Source organism: Procambarus clarkii, chromosome 6 (assembly GCF_040958095.1).
Source record: "Procambarus clarkii isolate CNS0578487 chromosome 6, FALCON_Pclarkii_2.0, whole genome shotgun sequence".
NCBI classification, from domain to species: Eukaryota; Metazoa; Arthropoda; class Malacostraca; order Decapoda; family Cambaridae; genus Procambarus; species Procambarus clarkii.
Genome location: NC_091155.1, coordinates 41539071 through 41563717, shown reverse-complemented (window position 1 = coordinate 41563717; position 24647 = coordinate 41539071). Strand labels below are relative to the sequence as shown.

The window sequence follows — 24647 nt, the reverse complement described above, 5'->3', positions numbered from 1 at the left end:
TTACGACACCACTTGGCGTTATCATATCCTATCTCAACTTCATTCTTTTGGCCTTCGTGGTCATCTCCCTCTCTTTCTCCGCAGCTTCCTCTCTCGTCGTTCCTTTCGGGTGCGCCTTGGTACCGCTCTCTCTCCCTCTTTTCAGCAATACGAAGGTGTGCCCCAGGGTAGTGTTCTGAGCACTACTCTTTTTCTTGTTGCCCTCAATGGTCTTCTTTCCTCTCTTCCTTCTGGTGTCTTCTCCGCTCTCTATGTCAATGATCTTACCCTTTGTTGTCAGGGTGATGATTCGCCTCTCCTTCAACGCCGGCTTCAACTTGCAATTGATGCCGTGTCGTCTTGGGCCACAGGTCATGGCTTCAAGTTCTCTACTTCTAAGACTTGTGCCATGACTTTTACGCGGAAACGGGTTGTTCTTCGTCCCTCTTTGTCACTTTATGGTCATCCCCTTGAATACAAAGATTCCGCGAAGCTTTTGGGGTTATTCCTTGACACTCGTTTGTCTTGGTCTCCCCATATCTCTTACCTCCGTGTTGAGTGCTCTAAGGCCCTTACCCTCCTTCGGGTCTTGTCCCATACTTCTTGGGGGGCAGATAGGCGCACTCTCCTTGCTTTACATTCCTCTCTCGTCCTGTCTAAGCTCGATTATGGTTGCCCTGCTTACTCGTCTGCTTCTCCTTCTACTCTTCGCCGTCTTGATGCTTTGCACCATACTGGGTTGCGCCTCAGTTCTGGTGCCTTTCGTTCGACTCCCATCCTTAGCTTGTATGTTGACACTGGCTTCCTGTCTCTCCAGGACCGCCGTGATCGCTACTGTCTTCGCTATCTTGCGCGGTCCTTGCAACATCCTTCCTCTCGCCTCTGTCGTGCTTTAACTTTTACCCCTCCTGCGGTTCCTGTTCCTCTTCACCACCTCCCTCTTTCTGTCCGGTTATCTCGCCTACAGGATTCTCTCTCCGTTCGTATTTCTGATGTTTCTCCTCGTGTTGTTCCTTCTTTGCCCCCGTGGAGGGTCCCTCTTCCGCGGTTTTGTACTTCCTTGACCCGTATCACTAAAGCTTTTACCCCTCCTACGGTTCTAAAACGCCTTTTCCTCGAGCACTTTTCTTCTCACTCCCGCTCCGTTTCTGTCTTCACCGATGGGTCTAAGTCAGCGGACGGTGTTGGCTACTCTGTTGTTTTTCCTGATCGCACTTATATGTGTCGCTTGCCTCCGGAGACTAGCATCTTTACAGCAGAACTTTATGCTATTCTCTATGCTCTTCGTCTCCTGCTTTCTCGTTGTCAGTCTTCCTTTGTGGTTGTTGTTGACTCTCGTAGTGCCCTCATGGCTCTCGGGTCCTTTAATCCGGTTCATCCAGTAGTTGTCGAGATCCAACATTGGCTGTTTCTCGTTCACAGTAAATTTAAGTCGGTTGAGTTTTGTTGGGTTCCCAGCCATATTGGTGTGTCTTTAAATGAGCGTGCGGATGCTGCCGCTAAGGAAGCTGTCCGCTCTTGTCCCATCTCTCGTAAAGGCATTCCGTATTCCGACTTTTACCCAGTTATCCATTCCTCAGTCCTTACCCGTTGGCAGGCTTCTTGGTTGTCTGTTACTGGTAACAAGCTACGTACTCTTAAATGTTGTGTTTCCTCGTGGCCGTCCTCCTTCCACCGTAACCGGCGGTGGGAAACAGCTCTGGTGAGGTTGCGTATTGGCCATACTCGCTTAACCCATGGTCACTTGATGGAGCGCCGCCCTGCTCCTTATTGTCCTAGTTGCATTGTCCCTCTTACGGTCGTGCATGTCCTTCTTGAATGTCCTGAATTCCAGGACGAGCGTGTCTTGCTTTCCGACCGCCCCTCGCGGTCACCTGTCCCTCGATAGAATTCTTGGTGACTCGGATACTTTTGATATCGTTCGCCTTATGCGTTTTTGTTCTCGTATTGGCATCCTTGGTGATATTTAGCGCCCTCTGATTATTTTGCGTATTTGATGGTGCTACATAGCCTTCCCGGTTTGGTGCCTTCTTTTGATAATTACTTCCTTCCTCTCCTCCTCCCCCCTCCTCACCATCTTCCATATGCCTACAGCATTCAACAGCAAGGTAAGTAATAACTTGAACATAGTTTTGTAGGTTTATTTAGATGAATTAGGTATAAAAATTTAGTTTGATGTGGGGTTTTTGGGGTAGTCAGGAACGGATTAATTCATTTCCCTTTATTTCTTATGGGGAAATTAGCTTCGGTATACGAGTTTTCGGAATACGAGGCGTCTCCAGGAACCAATTAAACTCTTAAACTGAGGTATGCCTGTACCTACTTACTGCCAAGTGAACAAGCGCATCAGGGTGAAAGAAACTCTGCCCATTTGTTTCTGCCTCCGCCGGGGATCAAACCCAGAACTTTAGGACTATGAATCGCGAGTGCTGTCCACTCAGCCATCAGGCCCCTCACCCACTACACTATGTATGAAATAAGATGCACAAGTTAGTTTTTTTTAGTTAATTCATTTATTATGCACCCCATATCCATCTTGTGGGCAGTAGTGGAAAGGGTTACAGAGGCACATAATGGGCTCAGGGACTGAACCCCACAATTCATTTAGCTAAGCAAGTTACAATCTTGATGAGCTAGTTACAAAATTCAATATAAGTCGTCACATCAGCAATGGGTTCGAGATCGACCTCAAGTACAGGTTCTAAATTAAGCAACTGACATGTGGAGAGCTAGTGTCACAATTGATATGTTTGTCCTGCACACCGCCCCCCATCCAGTGGGCAGCGGTGGATAGGTTACACCGCCCCCCATCCAGTGGGCAGCGGTGGATAGGTTACACCGCCCCCCATCCAGTGGGCAGCGGTGGATAGGTTACAATCACTTAGTTACTACCTACAGTTAGCAAACTGGGGATATTTGGCTAAAATTTCTGGTAGCAGATCATTTTGAATGAAATATTTACACATCGTTGGAACATTGGCTATAGAATTGTCTCTAAATTCACGTATCTTTTCGCACTCCATCACATAGTGACGGAGGGTGTGCGAATAATTTTGTTGACACAGTTTACATTTGGTCAGGTCTACATCAGCAGATAATGAGAATTCCCAGAGATACTTGTAACCGAGTCTAAGCCGAGCAGTAGTAACATCTAGAAGTCTGCTGATTTTATTGGATGATCCATAGATGTGTGGCTCCTCTTGCATGATAGTATGATGATAGATGGAATTACTGGTGTCAATTTCACTTTGCCTCAGATCTACAAGATCTTGTTGAAGTTCTCGGTGTACTGCTGCTCTCAGATTGCTCATTGACAATCCAAGGTTACACTCAACGGCTCCTTTAAAGGCAGATTCTTTGGCTAACTTATCAGCTCTATCACGGAATGTAGAGATGGTACTATTATGGGGTTGTGTAGCTTCCTTCATTTTTTTTGCTTACTATTAGTAAAATAAAGAATTTAAATTTGAGGGGAGGAGAAGCAATAATATGGCCGGGCTTGATGAGTTCGTGAGGTAGACCATGTTGGATCATATAACCCACCTTAATTACCCCTAAATGTCAACCCATGTCTTGCTATTTTTAAACAATACTGTTTGTTGACCAACTTGTATAACTACTGGTTTCCGCCATATAAATTTTTCCACCTTTTTCAACTCAATTTTATGCTTTGATCTCAGTTAGTATTAAGTTTTAGTCTTAAGTGTTTTTCCCCACACCTTGAATCGCTGTGCATATTAGTGGCTTTAGGCATTGTATGTACTAGCTCTATCTAGAAACCAACATTACGTTTGTATCTCCTCTTGTATGAATGTACTTTTACCTGAATAAACATCTGATCTGAACTGTTATACTAGAGAGCATAAAACTGGCTGAAACATAAAATGTAGCCGGGTTGTTCTAAATTGTGATAAATCAGACTTGGATAGGATATGTTGAGTGGAGTATTGCATGATTCCTTCTTAGGGACCCTTTATTATATACAGTATATACATACATTATAAATAAAAACAATAACAAACCACATCAGTTCTGAAAGATGACACTGATGAGTGTTAGTAAGAAGTGAAAATGTTATTGAGGCCAACATGACCTCCAGAAATGGTCTGGCAAATGTTTTCAATTTTGAAAAATGCAAGGCATTACTTATTGGGCATAACAATACACACAAACACCATAACTTGAACACAAGGATAAATATTAGGAATATTTTGCAGGTTTCTCTCAACAAGAGCAATGAAAGGTGGTTTTCTTGGCAGGTTGCCACCTCACTGTCGCCGTGAGGGGGCTTGGTGGGCAGCTGCCAGAGTGTGATGCTCCATGGGTCAGTCCTCTGTCCTTTTGCAGCCTTATGCTCCTGCTGCTGCCTTTACCAATTATGCCAGACTCCTTTTCCTTTTCCTCGTGTTTCATTTTTCTCCCCCCCCCCTCTTCTATCAAATTGTCATTTCCTGCCGACCTTTTGCCTGTTTTGATTATTCTTTCGCCCTTCTTTTGACGCCCGGGTGTTTGAGGAGGCATACTCTTGCACCCGTAGAACTGTAGTACCCATTGTCTCGAGTGAGGGGAACCTTTTATTGTCAATCCTCCTTTCGTCACTGAACCCACTCTCGATGGACTCACGATTCTTAAGGTGGCGTTTGTGGGGCGTATACTCACGACGCACCCCTGGGGGGCCCCCGGCAAGATCGGTGATAGCTTCTTGTTGGGTGTCTTGCCTCTAATTGTGGCTCTATGGTGGGTGTGGGGGCACATTCGTGAATTAAAGTTTTCCCTCGTTTTCATGGCTGATAATGTTTCCCTTGTACTTTCTCAGGCTCGTGGGGTGGGCGACCAAGCCCCCGAGTCGGACTGTGTTAGAAGACCAGGCCCTGTAACCCCTGCTGCATTGGGCCCCGACGACCTGACTACTCCCCTCAGCTCCCCTCCCTCCTTTGCGGTAGGGTCGAGTCCCCAGCCCCCAGTGGTGACCACTTCGTCCCCTGGCGCGGCTTCGTCTCTCATTGTGACTACTGCGCGTTTTACCCCCATGAACTCCGGGGGTTCTCAATACCGTTCCCACCACGGCAGCACTAGCACGATCCCTTCCTGTAATAGTACAGTACTTACAACGCCTTGTTTGGTCCCGCTACGTGGGCTAAATACTTTGATCTCCATCATCTGGATTCTACTCCTCCTGACGCTTTCTCCCTCCATAAACACCTTGTTGATTCAGTAGATGCCTCTGTTACTTTTAACTCCACCAGTTACGGTACACATGTCGTCGCTGCTCCTTTTCAGGATGCAGCTACTCGTTTAGATGCTTTATCCTGCATTGTAGAGACCCCTGTTCGGGTCTCCAAAGACGCTCGGTTAAATGCCAGTGTTGGCACTATTCTCCTCCCACACCATGTTGCAACTGGTGTTCGGGACCTCAAAGATTGCATGAGGATATTAAACATATCCTCGAAGCCCAAGGCCATTCTGTCCTCCAGGTGGACACGTTTACTCGACCTCCTCGTGGTCGTCGCCATCAGCCCCTTCGAGTTGTAAAAATCACCTTTGATAGTAGAACCCTTCCGCCCTCTATTATTCTTGCTGGTGCCAGATGCTCCGTTAAGGAGTACATTCCCTCTCCTAGACTTTGCAATAAGTGTTGGAAGTTCGGGCACGGTGTCCTCAAATGCACCAGTACTGTGTATCTATGCCCCACGTGTGGAGATGATAGTCATTCTAAGTCCGAGTGCACTTCTCCCCAGGCTCGCTGCCTCAATTGCGGTGAGGCCCACCCTACCTTCTCACGCTCGTGTATGCACTACAAACTCGAGGAAGCCGTCCTCAACTTGAAGCACCGTGATCGTCTGTCTTTTCCTGAAGCGAGACGCCAAGTTCGTCGTCTCACCCCTTTCGCGGGCATCTCCTACGCTCGTGTGTTGTGTTCTACCTCTCCTCGTCCTTCCCACCTTCCTCAGTCTCACAACCGTTTCCAGGCCTTAAACCCGTCCACACCCACCACCTCCTCCCCTATTCCTTTGCCTCCTGTCCCAGATGGTCTCCCTCCTGGCTCTTCATCTGGGGTTTCCCCCCTTCCTATGCAGTCCACCATATCTCCTTTGTCTTCTTCCCCATCTCCCCCCCCCCCCAGCTCTGGCTGGGGCCCATAACTCTACTGCTCTCTTAATTCGTTCTGATATTCCCTTCGTCCCCCTACTTCTTCGTTCTCCTATCCATTGTTCTGCTGCCCGTGTTTTTGTGGGTAAATGGTATACAGTCTGTTCCATTTATCTCCCTCCAAATGTCCCGCTTTCCCTTCCTGATCTTAAGCACCTCCTGGACTCCTTGCCAGAGCCGGTGCTCCTTTTGGGTGATTTTAACTGTCGACATTCCCTCTGGGGTGATGTTCTGACAAACACCCGACGCCGTCTTCTTGAACCGTTCGTCCTCGCTTCTTCTCTATCTCTTCTGAATTCTGGTGAGCCCACTCATGTGGACTCTCGAACTCGCACCCTTTCCTGTCTTGATCTTTCTCTCTGCTCGTCGTCCCTTTACTTAGATTTCACGTGGCAGGTTCTTGATGACCTCCATAACAGTGATCATTTCCCCATCCTCGTTTCCTTTTTCTCTTTCCACCCTCCCCTCTCCTTCCCTAGGTGGCAGTTTGCCAAGGCTGACTGGTGCCTATTCACCCTCCGTGCTACTCTCTCTGACCTCTCCTTTCTGCCTCTTCCTCGCGCCCTCCTTCTTTTTTATGACACTGTCTTCAACGCTGCCCTTGGCTCTATCCCTCGCTCTTCCTCCCGGGGCACTCGGAAGTGCGTTCCCTGGTGGAATGCGGACTGTGCTCGGGCTGTCCGCTGTAAGCGTGCAGCCTGGAAGAAACACCGCCACCGGCAGACGGCTGATTCTTTTATTCTGTTTCAGAAGGCAAGTGCGGTGGCCCGTAGGACCATCCGTACTGCTAAACGTGAGAGTTGGAAATCTTATGTTTCCACCATTACGTCCGATACTCCTCTGCCGCAGATCTGGAAGAAGATCTGCAAGATTGCGGGCAAGTTCGTTCTGGATGTCTTGCCGGTTCTCCACCTCCGTGGAACTCTTGTGGCGGATCCTGTGCAGGTCGCGGCCGAACTGGGTTCCCACTTTTCTTCTGTTAGCTCTGGTTCTCATCTTCCTCAATCCTTCCTTCTTCGTAAGCCTGTTCTTGAATCTTATCCTTTAGATTTCCGCACTCATCTCCGCCTTCCCTATAACGATCCTTTTTCTCTTTCTGAACTTCAGTCTGCCCTGGCCCTCTGCGGATCTACGGCGGCGGGCTCGGATGACGTTCATTATGAGATGCTTCGCCATCTCCCTCCGTGTACGTCTCAGTATTTACTAAGTCTGTATAACCAGGTCTGGGAGTCGTCGTCCGTCCCTGAGGACTGGCTCAATGCCGTTGTACTCCCTATTCGGAAACCAGGGTCTCTCGGTACGTCCCCTAAGGACTTCCGCCCTATTGCTCTCACGAGTTGTGTTTGCGAGCTGTTTGAGCGTATGGTAAATGTTCGTCTGATGTGGTTCTTGGAACACCATCGCCACCTCTCTCCTTCTCAATTTGGTTGTCGCAAGTGCCGCAGCACGACAGATGTCCTGGTGAACTTGGAGGTCTATATTCGTACTGCTTTTGCTGCGAAGACCTCCGTTGTTGCCGTCCTTTTTGACCTGGAAAAGGCTTATGACACGACTTGGAGATACCATATTCTGTCCCAACTTCGTTCTTTTGGCCTTCGTGGTAATCTCCCTCTCTTCCTTCAAAGCTTTCTCTCTCGTCGTATCTTTTGAGTCAGGCTTGGTGCCACTCTCTCTGTCTCTTTTCAACAATACGAAGGTGTGCCCCAAGGTAGTGTTCTGAGTAATACTCTTTTTCTGATTGCCCTCAATGATCTTCTTTCCTCCCTTCCTTCTGGCATCTTCTCTACTCTTTATGTTGACGATCTTACTCTTTGCTGTCGGGGTGATGATTCGCCTCTCCTTCAACGGCGGCTTCAACTTGCGATTGATGCCGTGTCGTCTTGGGCCACCGATCATGGCTTCAAGCTCTCTACTACCAAGACTTGTGCCATGACTTTTACTCGGAAGCGAGTCGTTCTTCGTCCCTCTGTCACTTTATGGTCATCCCCTTGAGTACAAAGATTCCGCGTAGCTTTTGGGGTTATTCTTTGACACTCGTTTGTCTTGGTCTCCCCATGTCTCTTACCTCCGTGTGGAATGCTCTAAGGCCCTTAACCTACTTAAGGTTTTGTCCCATACTTCTTGGGGAGCCGATAGGCGCATGCTCCTCTATTTGCATTCCTCTCTCGTCCTATCTAAACTCGATTATGGTTGCCCTGCATACTCTTCTGCTTCTCCTTCTACTCTTCACCGTCTTGATTCTTTGCACCATACTGGGTTGCACCTCAGCTCTGGTGCTTCTCGTTCGACTCCTACCCTCAGCTTGTATGCTGACACTGGCTTTCTGTCTCTCCAGGATTGCCGTGATCGCTGCAGTCTTCGCTATCTTGCGTGATCCTTACAGCATCCTCACTCTCGCCTCTAATTGTGCTTTGACTTTTACCCCCTGTAGTTCCTGTTCCTCTTCACCTCCTTCCTCTTTCTGTCCGTTTGTCTTGCTTACAGTTTTCTCTTTCAGCTCATATTACCAATGTTTCTCCTCGTATTGTTCCATCCATGCCCCCGTGGAGGGTCCCCCTTGCCCCCGTGGAGGGTCCCCCTTGCCCCCGTGGAGGGTCCCCCTTGCCCCCGTGGAGGGTCCCCCTTCCCCCCGTGGAGGGTCCCCCTTCCCCCTGTGGAGGGTCCCCCTTCCCAAATTTTGTACTTCTCTGACCCGCATCACTAAAGCTTTTACCCCTCTTACAGTTCTGAAACGCCTCTTCCTTGAGCACTTTTCTTCTCACCCCCACTCCGGTCCCATCTTCACCGATGGGTCTAAGTCTGCTGACGGTGTGGGCTACTCTGTTGTTTTTCCTGACCACACTTATATGTGTCGCCTTCCTCTGGAGGATAGCATCTTCACAGCAGAATTTTATGCTATTCTCTATGCTCTTCATCTCCTGCTTTCCCAGTGTCAATCCTCCTTTGTGGTGGTAGTTGACTCTCGTAGTGCCCTCATGGCGTTAGGGTCCTTTAATCCGGTCCACCCGGTCCACCCGGTCCACCCGGTGGTTGTCGAGATTCAACATTGGCTGTTTCTTATCTCCAGTAAATTTAAGTCGCTTGCATTTTGCTGGGTTCCCAGCCATGTTGGTGTCTCTTTAAATGAGCGTGTGGATGCTGCCACTAAGGAAGCTATCCGCACTTGTCCCATCTCTCATAAAAGTATTCCTTATTCCGACTTTTACCCAGTTATTCATGCCTCCATCCTTGCCCGCTGGCAGAGTTGTTGGTCTTCTGTTATTGGTAACAAACTGTGTACTCTTAAGAGTCGTGTGTCCCAGTGGCCTTCCTCCTGCCACCGTAACCGGCGGTGGGAAATGGCTCTGGTGATGATGATGATGATTAAGCCACCCAAAAGGTGGCACGGGCATGAATAGCCCGTAAGTGGTGGCCTTTTTAAGCCATTACCAGTATCAAGGGCTGATACTGGAGATCTGTGGAGGTGCGAATGCACCCTGCATGATGGGAGATGTCTCCCTTATGAATGTGTTAAGATGAAGATGAAGCCACCCAATAGGTGGCACGGGCATGAATTGGTAAGTGGTGGCCCTTTTGAGCCATTACCAGTATCAATAGATGAATGGCTCTGGCTAGGTTACGTATTGGCCATACCCGTTTAACTCAGGGTCACTTAATGGAGCGCCGCCCTGCTCCTTATTGTCCACATTGCATTGTCCCTCTTACGGTCGTGCATATCCTTGTTGATTGTCCTGACTTGCAGGACGAGCGTGTGTCTTGTTTTCCGACCGTCCCTCGCGGTCGCTTGTCCCTCGATAGAATTCTTGGCGACTCAGATACTTTCGATATCGTTCGTCTTATGCGTTTCTGTTCTCATATTTGCATCCTTGGTGATATTTAGCGCCCTCTGATTATTCTGCACATTTGATGGTGCTACATAGCCTTCCCGGTTTGGTGCCTTCTATTGATAATTACTTACTTACTTGGCAGGTTAGTGATTATTGAGGACATGCTAAAGAAATATGAAGAAAATGTAATTAAATTAGAACAAGAAAATGAAAGTTTCGAGGTTGAGTTTTGTAATTTAAAAGGAAGTATTTTCCAGCAAGGTAAGGAAATTACCAGCTTGACTGATAAGGTAAGGATACAGGAGGCACACATCAAGGAACTGGTAGAGGATAATGAGGCATGTAAAGTGATGAGTAGGGAATTTGAAGAAATAAACAAGAAAATAGACTCGAATGGTGAACAACCCCAAGGTACCCTGAGGGCTAACATGGAGTTAGGTTAGGTATTGTTATAACTGCTGCTGCTAATGTCAACTGGGAGTCCGAATTAGGTAACATAGGGGACATCAACCTAGCAGTGCAATCTTTTCTTCACAAAACTCTCAGCCTTTATAACACCCACTGTCCTATGCTAACGAAACAAGTAACAACTAAAAGGCTAAACAATCCTTGGCTTACAAAGGGAATACTTAAATCTATTAATAAAAAACATGAGCTTGAGAAGAAGTATAGGTAAGGGAATCGTCTCCAAAGAATTTTCAAAGAATTACTCATCATTGTTATCTAAAATAATTAGAAGAGCCAAAACTAAATACTACGAAGATAAATTTACCCAAACAAAGGGCAACAGTAAGAAAACATGGAGAACAATTTCACAAATATTGGGATCAAAGAAGATTTTAAATAACAAACCAACACTCCTGTCCAATAACGATGGTCAGCTTTCAGCCTCTGATACTGCTATTGAGTTCAATAGGTTCTTCTCTTCCATTGGGTCATCCATTGCAAAAGATATTCCATCTTCCAGTACTGATGTTAAGGACTATCTTACAGGTAACTATCCACAGTCTCTGTACCTAACGCCTGCAAATATCACTGATGTTACTGAGATAATCCTTTCCCTTAAAACCAAGTCTAGTGCCCTTGAGAAGATACCAACTAACGATGCACTTATTAGTATGATTAACTTGATTCATGCAGCTCTTGATAAAAATGAGTTCCCTGTTGGGTTATTTGTGAACCTGCATAAGGCTTTTGACACTGTCAACCACCAAAACCTTCTTCTTAAATTACAACATTATGGAGTCAGAGGACACTCCCTACAATACCTCAAATATTTCCTTACTGACAGGCTCCAGTATGTTTCTGTGAATAATTCGATTTCTCCCACCCTACCCATCAACATCGGTGTTCCTCAGGGCAGCATACTTGGCCCTCTCCTCTTTCTCATCTACATTAATGACCTTCCAAATGCCTCCCAACACCTCAAACCAATTCTATTTGCTGACGACACAACCTTCATTTACTCCAGTCCTGACCCTCTTACTTTAAATGTCACAGTGAATACTGAGCTAAATAAAGTCCATCACTGGCTAACTGCCAACAAACTCACCCTCAACATTGACAAAACTTTCTATATTTTGTTTGGCAGTAAATCCTCAAATCAAATAAATCTCAGGATAAACAATACCCAAATTTGTAACAAAATAGATGGCAAATTCCTTAGTGTTCTCATTGACTAGAAGCTGAATTTCCAGGGACACATTTTAAATATATCAAAAAAGTTTCAAAAACTGTTGGCATTCTTTCTAAGATCAGATATTATGTACCTCGCCCTGCCCTGGTGACATTCTATTACTCTCTCATCTATCCTTATCTCAACTATGGTATTTGTGCTTGGGGTTCTACTACCGAAAATTATTTACGTCCTCTAATTACTCAACACAAAGCTGCTATTAGGACAATATCCAACTCTGGCCCCAGACATCACTCGGTACCCCTACTCAAATCTCTGAATATGTTAGATATTAAGTCAATGCACATCCTCTCATGTGTATTATATATATATATATATATATATATATATATATATATATATATATATATATATATATATATATATATTTATATATATAAAACGCTGAACTGTAATGTCAATCCTGATCTTAAAAGCTTCATAGAAGGTTGTAACAGAACCCATGAGCACCACACCAGAAATAAATACAGTTTTGATATTCCTAGAGTACGACTTAATCAAACCAGAAATGCTTTACAAATCAAGGGACCCAGAATGTGGAATGACCTTCCCAACCATGTTAAAGACTGTACCTCTCTCAACCAGTTTAAGATAAAAACTAAACACTACCTAATTAACTCCCTGTAACCTACCTTACCCCTATATTGTCAACCCATGTCTGTTATTTTTAATAATGCTGTTTGTCGACCAAATTGTATTTTTTGCTGTTTTTCTGCCATGTTCCCCCTTTTTTATTTTGATATTTTCTCAACACGTTTTATACTCCAATCTCAATTAGTATTTTAAGTTTTAGTCTTTAGTGTTTTTCCTGCCCGAAACGCTTTGCGTAAAGGCATTGTATATACTAGCTCTATCTATAAATTCATCAATATTTGTATCACACCTTGTATGTATGTACTTTACCTGAATAAACATTTGAATTTGAAGGAGATGGAAGGAGAAACTTCATTGGCAACTCAAATAGAGGAGGCTAATAAAGACCTACAAAAGTATAAAGAAGAAATAAAACACAAGTTGTAAAAGAAAAAGAGACGATTAGGGAAGTGTGTTTGGAAGTCAAAACCAGAAATAACAAATAAGAAGCGGATCTTAGGCAAGCAATTATGAAAGAACTGATTACCAACAGTAAACTGGTACAAAACACTGCTGATAAAATTAAGTCCATAATAATATTTGTATGTTTAGAGAAGGAAATATCCTCTAGGGTGGACAGAGCAGCAGAAGAGATGAAAATCATAGGAAAAATAGTAGGATTAGGAGAAGGCCTAAATTCAAAGGAGAATGTCAGTGATTTTAGGAGGATAGGTAAATATGAGAAAGGCAAGAACCGCCCCTTAAGGGTGACGTTTAATGGAGTGAAGTATATGACAAGTGCTTTGGAATGCGAGAAAATTGTAATGTGATAAATATGGCAAACTTTGGTCAATAAGGCAAGACCTCTCAAAGGAGGACAGAGAAATGGCCTCTGCTTTGTAACACCAAAGCGGAGATGTTTCTGAAAGGGGGACAAAGAAACAATTGCACAGCGCGTCCCGCGCGTATGCGCGGGAAGTCTGGGGGCCATAAATTCCGGGGCAAAGAGGGGTTCTGCCTCACTCTGCCCGCCACCGGCGCTGCACTCGAAACTTTTTTAAAATTACAAATTTTCTTAAAATTACATTTCATCTGCCATTAGGTTTCTGCAGAACGTGTTTGCCATGTCACTAGGCTAAGCTTACTCTTACTTACTACGGGGTACATTTTAAGTTAAATATTGGTACTCAGACATGGACATGTTACCTTTGTTAATTCCTACTTATATATATTTACATGTTCTGTAGAATTTAATTTACTAATAAATAAGCCCCCAAACTGTCGGTGTCTTTTTCCCCTTGATCAGAAAAAGCTGAAAACGAACCTCACTGAAGCGAAACGTCTAAATAGGGATAGAAATGAAGAAGAAAGGAATTCTTTTTCTACAAAGTGTCAGGGACTGGAAAGCTTGTGAGATGGTACATGAAGACAAAGCAACAAAATCATTAAAGTAAGTAGGGTGTAAAGAACAAAGGGAAGGGGAACATGTTCCTGAAAATAGTATATACCAACATAGATGGAGTGAGATCGAAAATATTGGAGTTGAAGGATATAATTCGGCTCAAAGTGCCAGATATTGTTGCATTAACAGAGATGAAACTTGAAGAAAATATTTTAAATGAGGTCGTATTCCCAAGGGGCTACTCAGTTTGGAGACGTGACAGGACAACTAGGAAGGGAGAAGGAGTGGCTGTGCTGGTGAAAGAACACCTGAAGGTAAGAGAGTTAATATTTGAAAACCCTCGAGATATTGACATAATGGCATTTCAGATCTGGAATCAAGATGATAAGCTGATAATTTTAAATGCCTACAGCCCACCAGCAAGCAACACATGGACAATTGAAGAACTGGATGACAAACGAGAGGGCCTCATAATGGTCATGAGAGATTATGGTAAGAGTGGACAAAGATAAATCCCGATTGTTGGGGGGGGGGGGACTTTAATTTTAAGGCAATAGACTGGGATGCCTACGAGGCAAGAACAGAGGACATTAGGACAGGCAGACTTGTAAACTTCATCTTGGAGACATTGTTGGATCAACACGCCAAGCAGGCCACAAGAATGAGGGAAGGACATGTTTCGTCAGTACTGGATCTAGTATTCACCAGGAAAGAAGAAGCGGTATTTGACATCCAGTACCTTCCTTCCTTGGGAAAGAGATCACGTCTTCTTGAACATTAAATACACAATGCGATATAATCTAGTAGAGAATGGGGACATTGAAACAGTTGTTAAACTCGATTTCAAGAGAGGACGCTATGGGAAACTTAGAATTTTTTCAGGGGTATAATTGGACAGACTTGTTGCTAGGTAAGGAAGTAAATGAGATGTATGCCATATTTTGCAAAATATACGATGAAGGTACACATACATTCATACCAAAACAGAGATGCAGACCTAGGAAACAGGGTTGGTCCAACAGAAATTGCGAGAGGGCCAGAGGTCCAAAGACACAAGCATGGAATCATTATAGGAAAAGGCCAAACCCCTAAATATACCAGCGATACAAAGATGCGAGAAACAACTACACATCAGTAAGGAGAGAGGCAGAGAGGAACTTTGAGAACAGTATAGCAGACAAATGTAAATCAGATCCAGGACTTTTCTATAAATTCATTAAAAGTAAGCTGCAGGTAAAGGATAATATTCAGTGGTTGAAAATGGGGGACAGATACACGTGAAATGAAAAGGAAATGTGTGAAATATTAAATTAAAAGTTCCAAAGTGTGTTTGTACAAAATGAAATCTTCAGGGAACCAGACACAATAAGAATTCTAGAGAACAACATTGAGCACATAGAGGTGTCTAGAGACGAAGTGAAACAAATGCTCTTGGAGCTAAGTAAGAACAAAGCAGTTGGCCCAGATGGAGTTTCACCATGGGTTCTGAGAGAATGTGCACCTGAGCTCAGCATTCCTCTTCACCTGATTTTTAAGACATCCCTACTGTGTACAGGAGTCGTAGCAGATGTGTGGAAAAAGGCTAACATAGTTCCAATCTACAAAAGTGGCAGCAGGGAATTAGACCCCTCAATTATAGACCTGTGGCTATCTGCCAACACACTCACCCTCAATATTGACAAAACTTTCTATATTTTGTTTGGCAATAAATCCTGAAATCAAATAAATCTCAGGGAATAACAATACCCAAATTTGTAACAAAGTAGATGGCAAATTCCTTGGCGTTCCCATTGACCAGAAGCTGAATTTCCAGGGACACATTCTAAATATATATAAAAAAGTTTCAAAAACTATTGGCATTCTTTCTAAGATCAGATATTATGTACCACGCCCTGCCCTGGTGACTCTCTATTACTCTCTCATCTATCCATATCTCAACTATGGTATTTGTGCTTGGGGCTCTACTACCCAAAATCATTTACGTCCTCTAATTACTCAACACAAAGCTGCTATTAGGACAATATCCAACTCTGGCCCCAGACATCACTCGGTACCCCTACTCAAATCTCTGAATATGTTAGATATTAAGTCCCTGCACATTCTCTCATGTGTATTTTATATATATAAAACGCTGAACTGTAATGTCAATCCGGACCTTAAAAGCTTCCTAGAAGGTTGTAACAGAACCCATGAGCACCACACCAGAAACAAATACCTTTTTGATATTCCAAGAGTACGACTTAATCAGACTAGAAATGATCTACAAATCAAGGGACCCAGAATGTGGAATGACCTTCCCAATTATGTTAAAGACTGTACCTCTCTCAACCAGTTTAAGGTAAAAACTAAGTACTACCTAATTAACTCAATGTAACCTACCTCACCCCTAAATGTCAACCTATGTTTACGATTTTAAACAATGCTGTTTGTTGACCAAATTGTATTTTTGCTTTTTTTCTGCCATGTTTCCCCCCCCCCCCCTTTTTTCTTATTTTTTCTCAACACAATTTATACTTTAATCTCAATTAGTATTAAGTTTTAGTCTTATATAGATACAGTGTAATTTTAAAGCAAAAGGCTCTCTATGAAAAAATCTATGAAGATGAAATTAGGTACTTTTTAGTATTGTATTTGAATGACGCAAAAGTTGGACAGCTTTTCAATTCACTAGGGAGTGAGTTCCATAGACTAGGTCCCTTTATTTGCATAGAGTGTTTACACAGATTAAGTTTGCCTCTGGGGATATCAAAGAGATATTTATTTCTGGTGTGGTGATAATGGGAGTTAGGTTACAGGGTGTTAATTAATAAATAATAAATAAATAAATATGTTTATTCAGGTAAGGTATATACATACAAGTGATGTTACATTAATGGATTGATATATAGATAGAGCTAGTACATACAATGCCTAAAGCCACTATTACGCAATGCGTTTCGGGCAAGAAAAACATTAATATCTAGAACTTAATACTAATTGAGCATAAAGAATAAAAAGTGTTGAGAACAATTACAAATAAAGATAAAAAAAAAAAAAAAAAAAAAGGGGAACATGACTGAAAAAGCAGCACAAATACAATAGGTTGACAAACAGTGTTGATTAAAAAAAAGAAAATAACAGACATGGGTTGACAATAGAGGAGTGAGGTAGGTTACAGGGAATTTATTAGGTAGTGTTTAGTTTTTATCTTAAACTGGTTGAGAGAGGTACAGTCTTTAACATGGTTGGGAAGGTCATTCCACATTCTGGGCCCCTTGATTTGTAGAGCATTTCTAGTTTGATTAAGTCGTACTCTAGGAATATCAAAACTGTATTTATTTCTGGTGTGGTGCTCATGGGTTCTGTTACAACCTTCTATGAAGCTTTTGAGATCAGGATTGGCATTATAGTTTAGCGTTTTATATATGTATAATACACATGAGAGAATGTGCAGTGACTTAATGTCTAACATATTCAGAGATTTGAGTAGGGGTACCGAGTGATGTCTGGGGCCAGAGTTGGATATTGTTCTAATAGCAGCTTTGTGTTGGGTAATTAGAGGACGTAAGTGATTTTGGGTAGTAGAACCCCAAGCACAAATACCATAGTTGAGATATGGATAGATAAGGGAGTAATAGAGAGTCACCAGGGCAGGGCGTGGTACATAATATCTGATCTTAGAAAGAATGCCCACAGTTTTTGAAACTTTTTTTGATATATTTAGAATGCGTCCCTGGAAATTCAGCTTGTGGTCAATGAGAATGCCAAGGAATTTGCCATCTAATTTGTTACAAATTTGGGTATTGTTTATTTTGAGATTTATTTGATTAGAGGATTTATTGCCAAACAGAATATAGAAAGTTTTGTCAATGTTAAGGGTGAGTTTGTTGGCAGTTAGCCAAAGATGGACTTTATTTAGCTCAGTATTTACTGTGGCATTTAGAGCAAGGGGGTCAGGACTGGAGTAAATGAAGGTCGTATCGTCAGCAAATAGAATTGGTTTGAGGTGTTGGGAGGCATTTGGAAGGTCATTAATGTAGATGAGAAAGAGGAGAGGGCCAAGTATGCTGCCCTGAGGAACACCAATGTTGATGGGTAGGGTTAGTACTTACTTTTTATCTTAAACTGGTTGAGAGAGGTACAGTCTTTAACATGATTGGGAAGGTCATTCCACATTCTGGGTCCCTTGATTTGTAGAGCATTTCTAGTTTGGTTAAGTCGTACTCTTGGAATATCTTAAACGTTGTTATCTTATCTTAAGTCTTAAACATTGGCTTGTGAATTCAGTAGTAGATGAGATTAGAGCATTTTAACAATGCAACTACGTCTACTGCCAGAAGTGGAACATATCACTTCGGGGTTTCCGGCGGAGCACCCTCAACCGCCAGGCCAGCAGGCGTGGAAATCCCTACCCACCCCGGAAAGCAAGCGATAGCTGGCAGCCATAACCCCTCCTCACTACCACTACTACGGACTACCCCCCCCCCCTCACGGGGGTAGAGAGATGTAGTCCCGTCTGATGTAAGAGTTGAAAGCCTCGCTCCTCCGATTGATTGATTGATGAAGATTAAGCCACCCAAAAGGTGGCACGGGCACGAATAGCCCGTAAGTGGTGGCCCTTTTGAGCCATCACCAGTGTCAATAGATGATACTGGAGATCTGTGGAGGTGCGACTGCACCCTGCGTGACGGGAGATGTCTCCAGTCCTCGCTCCTCCACCTCCCCATCGTCTTTATGGTCTCGGTCGGGAGGTTGTCCATGTGCATTTGCAATTTCCCTTCCTAATGCCAAGCCCCCTTGTGAGTTGTGCAGCATCCTAGCGAAACCTTGCCTTGTCATTGGGCTCCCAGTCCTGTGCATGAATAATGGTCTCGGATGTATGCCCCGTATCTTGATAAGCGTCCGCAGCGCCCGCACGGGGCAGTGTGCACAAAGGGTTGGCCCTCAGTTGTAGGGCCGGAGTCTTGCTTGCACCGTGCTTATAGGAGAAGGTGAGTATGGCGCTACTCCTCCAGAGCTTAAGCTGTTCCGGGCAAAGTGTGTAATTACCTAAGTGTAGTTACAGGATGAGAGCTACGCTCGTGGTGTCCCGTCTTCCCAGCACTCTTTGTCATATAACGCTTTGAAACTACTGACGGTCTTGGCTTCCACCACCTTCTCACCTAACTTGTTCCAACCGTCTACCACTCTGTTTGCGAAAGTGAATTTTCTTATATTTCTAGCTAGTTTAAATCTATGACCTCTTGTTCTTGAAGTTCTAGGTTTCAGGAAATCTTCCCTATCGATTTGATTAATTCCTGTTACTATTTTGTATGTAGTGATCATATCACCTCTTTTTCTTTTGTCTTCTAGTTTTGGCATATTTAATGCCTCTAACCTCTCCTCGTAGCTCTTGCCCTTCAGTTCTGGGAGCCACTTAGTAGCATGTCTTTGCACCTTTTCCAGTTTGTTGATGTGCTTCTTAAGATATGGGCACCACACAACTGCTGCATATTCTAGCTTTGGCCTAACAAAAGTCGTGAACAATTTCTTTAGTATTTCGCCATCCATGTATTTAAAAGCAATTCTGAAGTTAGAAAGCGTGGCATAGGCTCCTCGCACAACATTCTTTATGTGGTCCTCAGGTGATAGTTTTCTATCTAGAACCACCCCTAGATCTCTTTCTTTATCAGAATTCTTTAAAGATTTCTCACATAATTTATAGGTTGTGTGGGGTCTATGTTCTCCTATTCTAAATTCCATAACATGACATTTATTCACATTAAATTCCATTTCTCAAGTGTTGCTCCATATACTTATTTTGTCCAGATCTACTTTTTTTGTCATTCTTGAAGGGCATGACAATCATCTAAGTTTCTTATCCTTCCTACTATCTTAGTATCATCAGCAAACATGTTCATATAATTTTGTATACCAACTGGTAGATCGTTTATGTAGACAATAAACATCACTGGTGCAAGAACTGAACCCTGTGGTACTCCACTTGTGACATTTCTCCAGTCCGATACATTGCCTCTGACTACTGCCCTCATTTTTCTATCAGTCAGAAAATCTTTCATCCATGTTAGAAGCTTACCTGTCACCCCTCCAATATTTTCCAGTTTCCAGAACAACCTCTTATGTGGAACTCTGTCGGAAGCCTTTTTTTTAGGTCCAGATAGATGCAGTCAACCCAACCATCTCTTTCCTGTAATATCTCTGACTCGATCATAGAAACTGAGTAAATTCGATACACAGGATCTTCCAGATCGAAAACAATATTGTCTGTCTGATAATATATCATTTCTCTCCAGGTGTTCTACCCATTTAGTTATTATTAATTTTTCAATATTTTCACTATTACACTTGTGAATATGATACAAGTCTATAATTGAGGGGGTCTTCCCTGCTTTCACTTTTTTAGATTGGAACTATGTTAGCCTTTTTCCACACGTCTGCGACGATTCCTGCACCCAGGGATGCCTGAAAGATCAGGTGAAGTAGAATGCTGAGCTCAGATGCACATTCTCTCAGAACCCATGGTGAAACTCCATCTGGACCAACTGCTTTGTTCTTACTTAGCTCCTTTAGCATATTTTCCACTCCATCTCTAGACACCTCTATACGCTCTATGTTGTTCTCTGGAATTCTTATTGTGTCTGGCTCTCTGAAGATCTCATTTTGTACAAACACACTTTGGAACTTTTCTTATAATGTTTCACACATTTCCTTTTCATTTTCCGTGTATCTGTCCCCCATTTTCAACCTCTGAATATTATCCTTTACCTGCAGCTTGCTTTTAATGAATTTATAGAAAAGGCTTGGATCTGATTTACATTTGTCAGCTATACAGTTTTCAAAATTCCTCTCTGCCTCTCTCCTTACTGACGTGTAGTTGTTTCTCGCATCTTTGTATCGCTGGTATGTTTGGGGGTTTGGCCTCTTTCTATAATGATTCCAGGCCTAGGTTTGCATCTCTGTTTTGGTATGAATGTTTGTGTGCCTTCATCGTATATTTTGCAAAATATGGCATACTATCTCATTTACTTCCTTACCTAACAACAAGTTTGTCCAATTATACTCATGAAATTTTTGTTAAGTTCCCCATAGCGTCGTCTCTTGAAATCGAGTTTAACAACTGTTTCAGTGTCTCCATTCTCTATTAGATTATATCGCAAAGCGTATTTAATGTCCAAGAGGACGTGATCACTCTTTCCCATGTGTGCTGACCTCCTGCGGTATGCAGGTCAGTGTTCCCTGAGTGTTCCCTGTCCCACCGGAATCGTCTGTCAAACCATTTCCAGTCGCCCCTCAGTCCCTCCTTCATGGACTCCACGTATATCATGTAAGTGAGCAGGGCCCGTCCTTTCAGGGATGCTTCACCAGGTAGATCGCTGCATACATGGCGAAGCTTTGGGCCCACTGTCCGTCAGTTAATGGCGGCGTCTTTTTGCCTGCAGGATGTGCGACTGGGGTGTGTCTTGTGACGCCAGTCTCAGTGGGGTCGATCCCCGGTCATGGCCCAGTAACTCTCGCAGGTCAACGTATTTGTTGGCCCATATCCTTTCCTTGAGGACCGCCGGTACGTGTTCCCCAGGTAGGGCATGTCTGGCCCTGCCTGAGCAGAGAGCGGCCCGGGCCAAAAGCTGGAAGGAGGTGGAGGGGAAGGGGAGACTTGCTCACATGTCGATACTCACTAGAAGGAAGTGGAACTAGAGGTGCGCCTCCGTCTTCTTGTTTCATGTTTACGTCCAGACCTCGTGCTCCGGTGCAGTGGTGCATTTTCTGTGGAAGAGTTTTCACTCTGCGTCTTGTACCGCGGCTGCCCCTGGTGTACGTTTTGTGTTGGCCCCAGCTGGGCTTCACAACTGGGCCAGGAGTGTCTGTAGTGTGACACAGTCCTCATCTGACAATTGCTGACACCCGTGCGTCTCGTCTCCCGTTTTCGTGTCTGAGGGGCCCTGGGGGAGTCGTCATCAGAATCTGAGTCTCCTGACGTGCCCTCTGAAGTCGGGGAAGCGAAGCGTGCTGCCTGTTGTTGTTTCAGATTTAGCTACTCAAAACGAAATGTCCATGTAGGACGGAATATGTTGAGCCCATAACCTATCGGCTTAGTCCGGGTTCTCGGCAGCTGCCTAATTCCGTGCATTGCTTCGCTGCCGCCCGCCAACCGGCCATACCTTCTGCACGTGGGACGTGAGATCACCTTCTCATTTCTGCGAAACAAGTAATTGAAAATTAGATAGCCCAGGCATGCGTCGTGCACTGTCCTACCATGCAGTGCCGACATGAGAAATGCTTGCGTAAAGCGTAGCAGGGGCCAACTGACATTAGGAAGAGAGCGGGGAAGGGAGGTAGACCGTAACAAGTAGAACTACCCTGAAGTTATCAGAGAGGAACAACTATGTAGAATAACTACTGCAGTCAAAAGAGATGAAAATGAAATTGGAATTCGGATTCGTCCCGGATTTCATATAATAATGCGAACGACAGCTGCAAGGAAAGCCTAATTGAGCCAGTAAAATTTCAATACTAAAATGGTTTGTATAATTTGTAGAAAAATCAGCAAATAACCCAAATAATGCAAAATAAAAGCATCAAAACGCACCCACGAACCATTACCAGCGTCAGTGAACACCGCTGATGCTGAGAAATAACGTTACCGGTGACTAGGAAGAAGACTAGGATGCAAATTCAATACATGCATAATAAATGAACTAAACTAAATTACTGTATAATCTGTAGTTAAATAGGGTAACAAACAGTGTTGAAATAAACAGTCCTGCACGAGATCATGCATAGGATTTTGCAATTATTTCATCAAGATTGTAACTTGCTTAGCTAAATGAATTGTGGGGTGTAGTCCCTGAGCCCATTGTGCCTCTGTAACCCTTTTCACTACCGCCCACAAGATGGGTATGGGGTGCATAATAAATGAACTAAACTAGATATCTAAAACAACATTATCAACAACTCTAAACCATACCGAGTATTTATATGCTACAATTGTATTCATTGTATTTATACAGCTACATAATTGTCTTAATTGCATGTATACGTTACAATTAAGGATTATAATAAAGTCCTTGTCCGAAACGCTGTGCGTGTTAGTGGCTTCTGGCATTGAATGTACTAGCTCTATCTACTCATTTTCAATGTATGTACCTTTACCTGAATAAACATCTTATCTCATCTCATCTTATTTTATCTTATCTTATCTTATCCTATGTTATGTTATGTTATGTTATCTTATATTATCTTATCTTATCAACGGTTCGGGATCCTGGTGTACGAACGCAAGGTTCACAGCGGACGAAAAGTAAACAACACAGCTGTTGTGTGTACGAAGTGACCCCTTGTAGTGAAGGCTGATCTGTCAGCCTGTAGCAGGCCGCCCCTCGCATGGCTCTCTAGCCACAGTCACCACACATCACACGTCTCCCAGACGCAGCGTGTATATCTAGTCTCTTGGTGACGTAAGTGTTCTCTTTAGTTTATTAAAGGTTACGCGCCATTTGGGACAATTATTGGGCGGGTCAAGTCGCCCCAGTTGCCAGCACTCTGCTCAAGATTATCTTAGTTAGGCTGACATAAAGATACTCTAACCATAGTATAAGCTGACATAAAGATACTCTGACCATAGTATAAGCTGACATAAAGATACTCTGACCATAGTATAAGCTGACATAAAGATACTCTGACCATAGTATAAGCTGACATAAAGATACTCTGACCATAGTATAAGCTGACATAAAGATACTCTGACCATAGTATAAGCTGACATAAAGATACTCTGACCTAATCTGATCATACGTCAACGCAACTCGTCAAGAAAACCTTGAAAATTGGTGCCAGGTGGAAGGGGTTCTCGCCTAGTTGTACTCGTCTAGTTGTGCTTGCGGGGGTTGAACTCCGCCTCTTTGGGCACGTCAATCAATTTTTTGTTTTTGTCTTCCATAAACACACATCCCCATCATGCAGCCTATAGAAGCTGTCTAACCCCCAGGTACCTATTTACTGCTAGGTGAACAGGGGCATCAGGGTGAAAGAAACTGCCCATTTGTTTCCACTTCCGCCGGGAATCAAATCCAGACCCCTTAGGAATACGAGTCCCGAGGGCTGTCCATTCAGCCGTCAGGCCCCCAAAAGTAGTACATTACCAATGTCCATTCTTTTAATTGGCCATAATTATCATTGTACCATACTGTATGTCCCTGTTCAAATGAGCAGGGTACAGTCGAAACATATTCATTACCTTTAGTTGTACGGTGCTTACTTGGAAGTAGAGAATACACAGTACTGTAGTTCAATTCCGTAGTTTATTGGATAAAGGCAACAAGGTATAGATGCGAGCCTGCCGAGGTCCTACCTACTTTAGACTCGTGAGAATACTGAGGCCTGCTACGAGAGCGGCAAGTGCCAGCTCTGTGTGGAATGACGTCAGAGTCCTACTCGCCTGTGATTGGGTATGTCCCAACCGTCAATCAATTTGAGTACTAAGAAACATACACTAGTGTTATATAATACCTGATTTTGTAGTTGTTAATGCTATTCAGGGTACTTTAAATTGGTATTGTCTAGGCTAGGCTAGGTTAGCCTTGTGGTCTCGCAACAAAAATCATAAGTTTATCTTTTATTTCATCTTTTATTTTTTTTCATGCTATGTAACTGTTATCATTTTTATAAATTTTGCAAGTATTTACCTACTTATAAGTTTCTTAGATTAAGGACCTGCCTGAAACACTGTGCGTACTAGTGGCTTTACAAGAATGTAATTACTATGCTATGTTTCCTCACAATCCCAATGTACCTTCTTGTATATATATAAATAAATAAATAAATAATAAATAAGTTGAACTAAGTTGACTCTCAGATCAGGAACGGTTGAGGGCCACAGGACTAAACACTGCACACCAGGCATGCCAGGGCAGATCTCACAGAAACTTTTAAAATACTGAACAATTTGGAGGACATTATCCTCCGAATTATTATCCTAATTTGTAAAATTTAACATATTAATTTAACTCCCTGTCAGTTTGGCTTTCATTTCCAAATAAGTACC

General features: G+C 43.5%; 1 protein-coding gene across 2 annotated transcripts in view; it reads left to right on the top strand.

Annotated features, from left to right (window-relative positions):
- Window positions 1–18313: 18313 nt before the first annotated feature.
- LOC123754135 (uncharacterized) overlaps window positions 18314–24647 on the top strand; it is an 84590-nt gene continuing 78256 nt past the window's right edge. Inside the window, exon 1 of one of the 2 annotated variants that reach the window (XM_045736336.2) lies at window positions 18314–18597. In XM_045736336.2, coding sequence (XP_045592292.2) covers window positions 18482–18597 — 116 coding nt within the window. In that variant the 5' untranslated portion in view covers window positions 18314–18481. Of the gene's footprint in view, window positions 18598–22904; window positions 23062–24647 lie in introns of those variants that run through there. The other variant, XR_011223576.1, reaches the window with a different exon arrangement.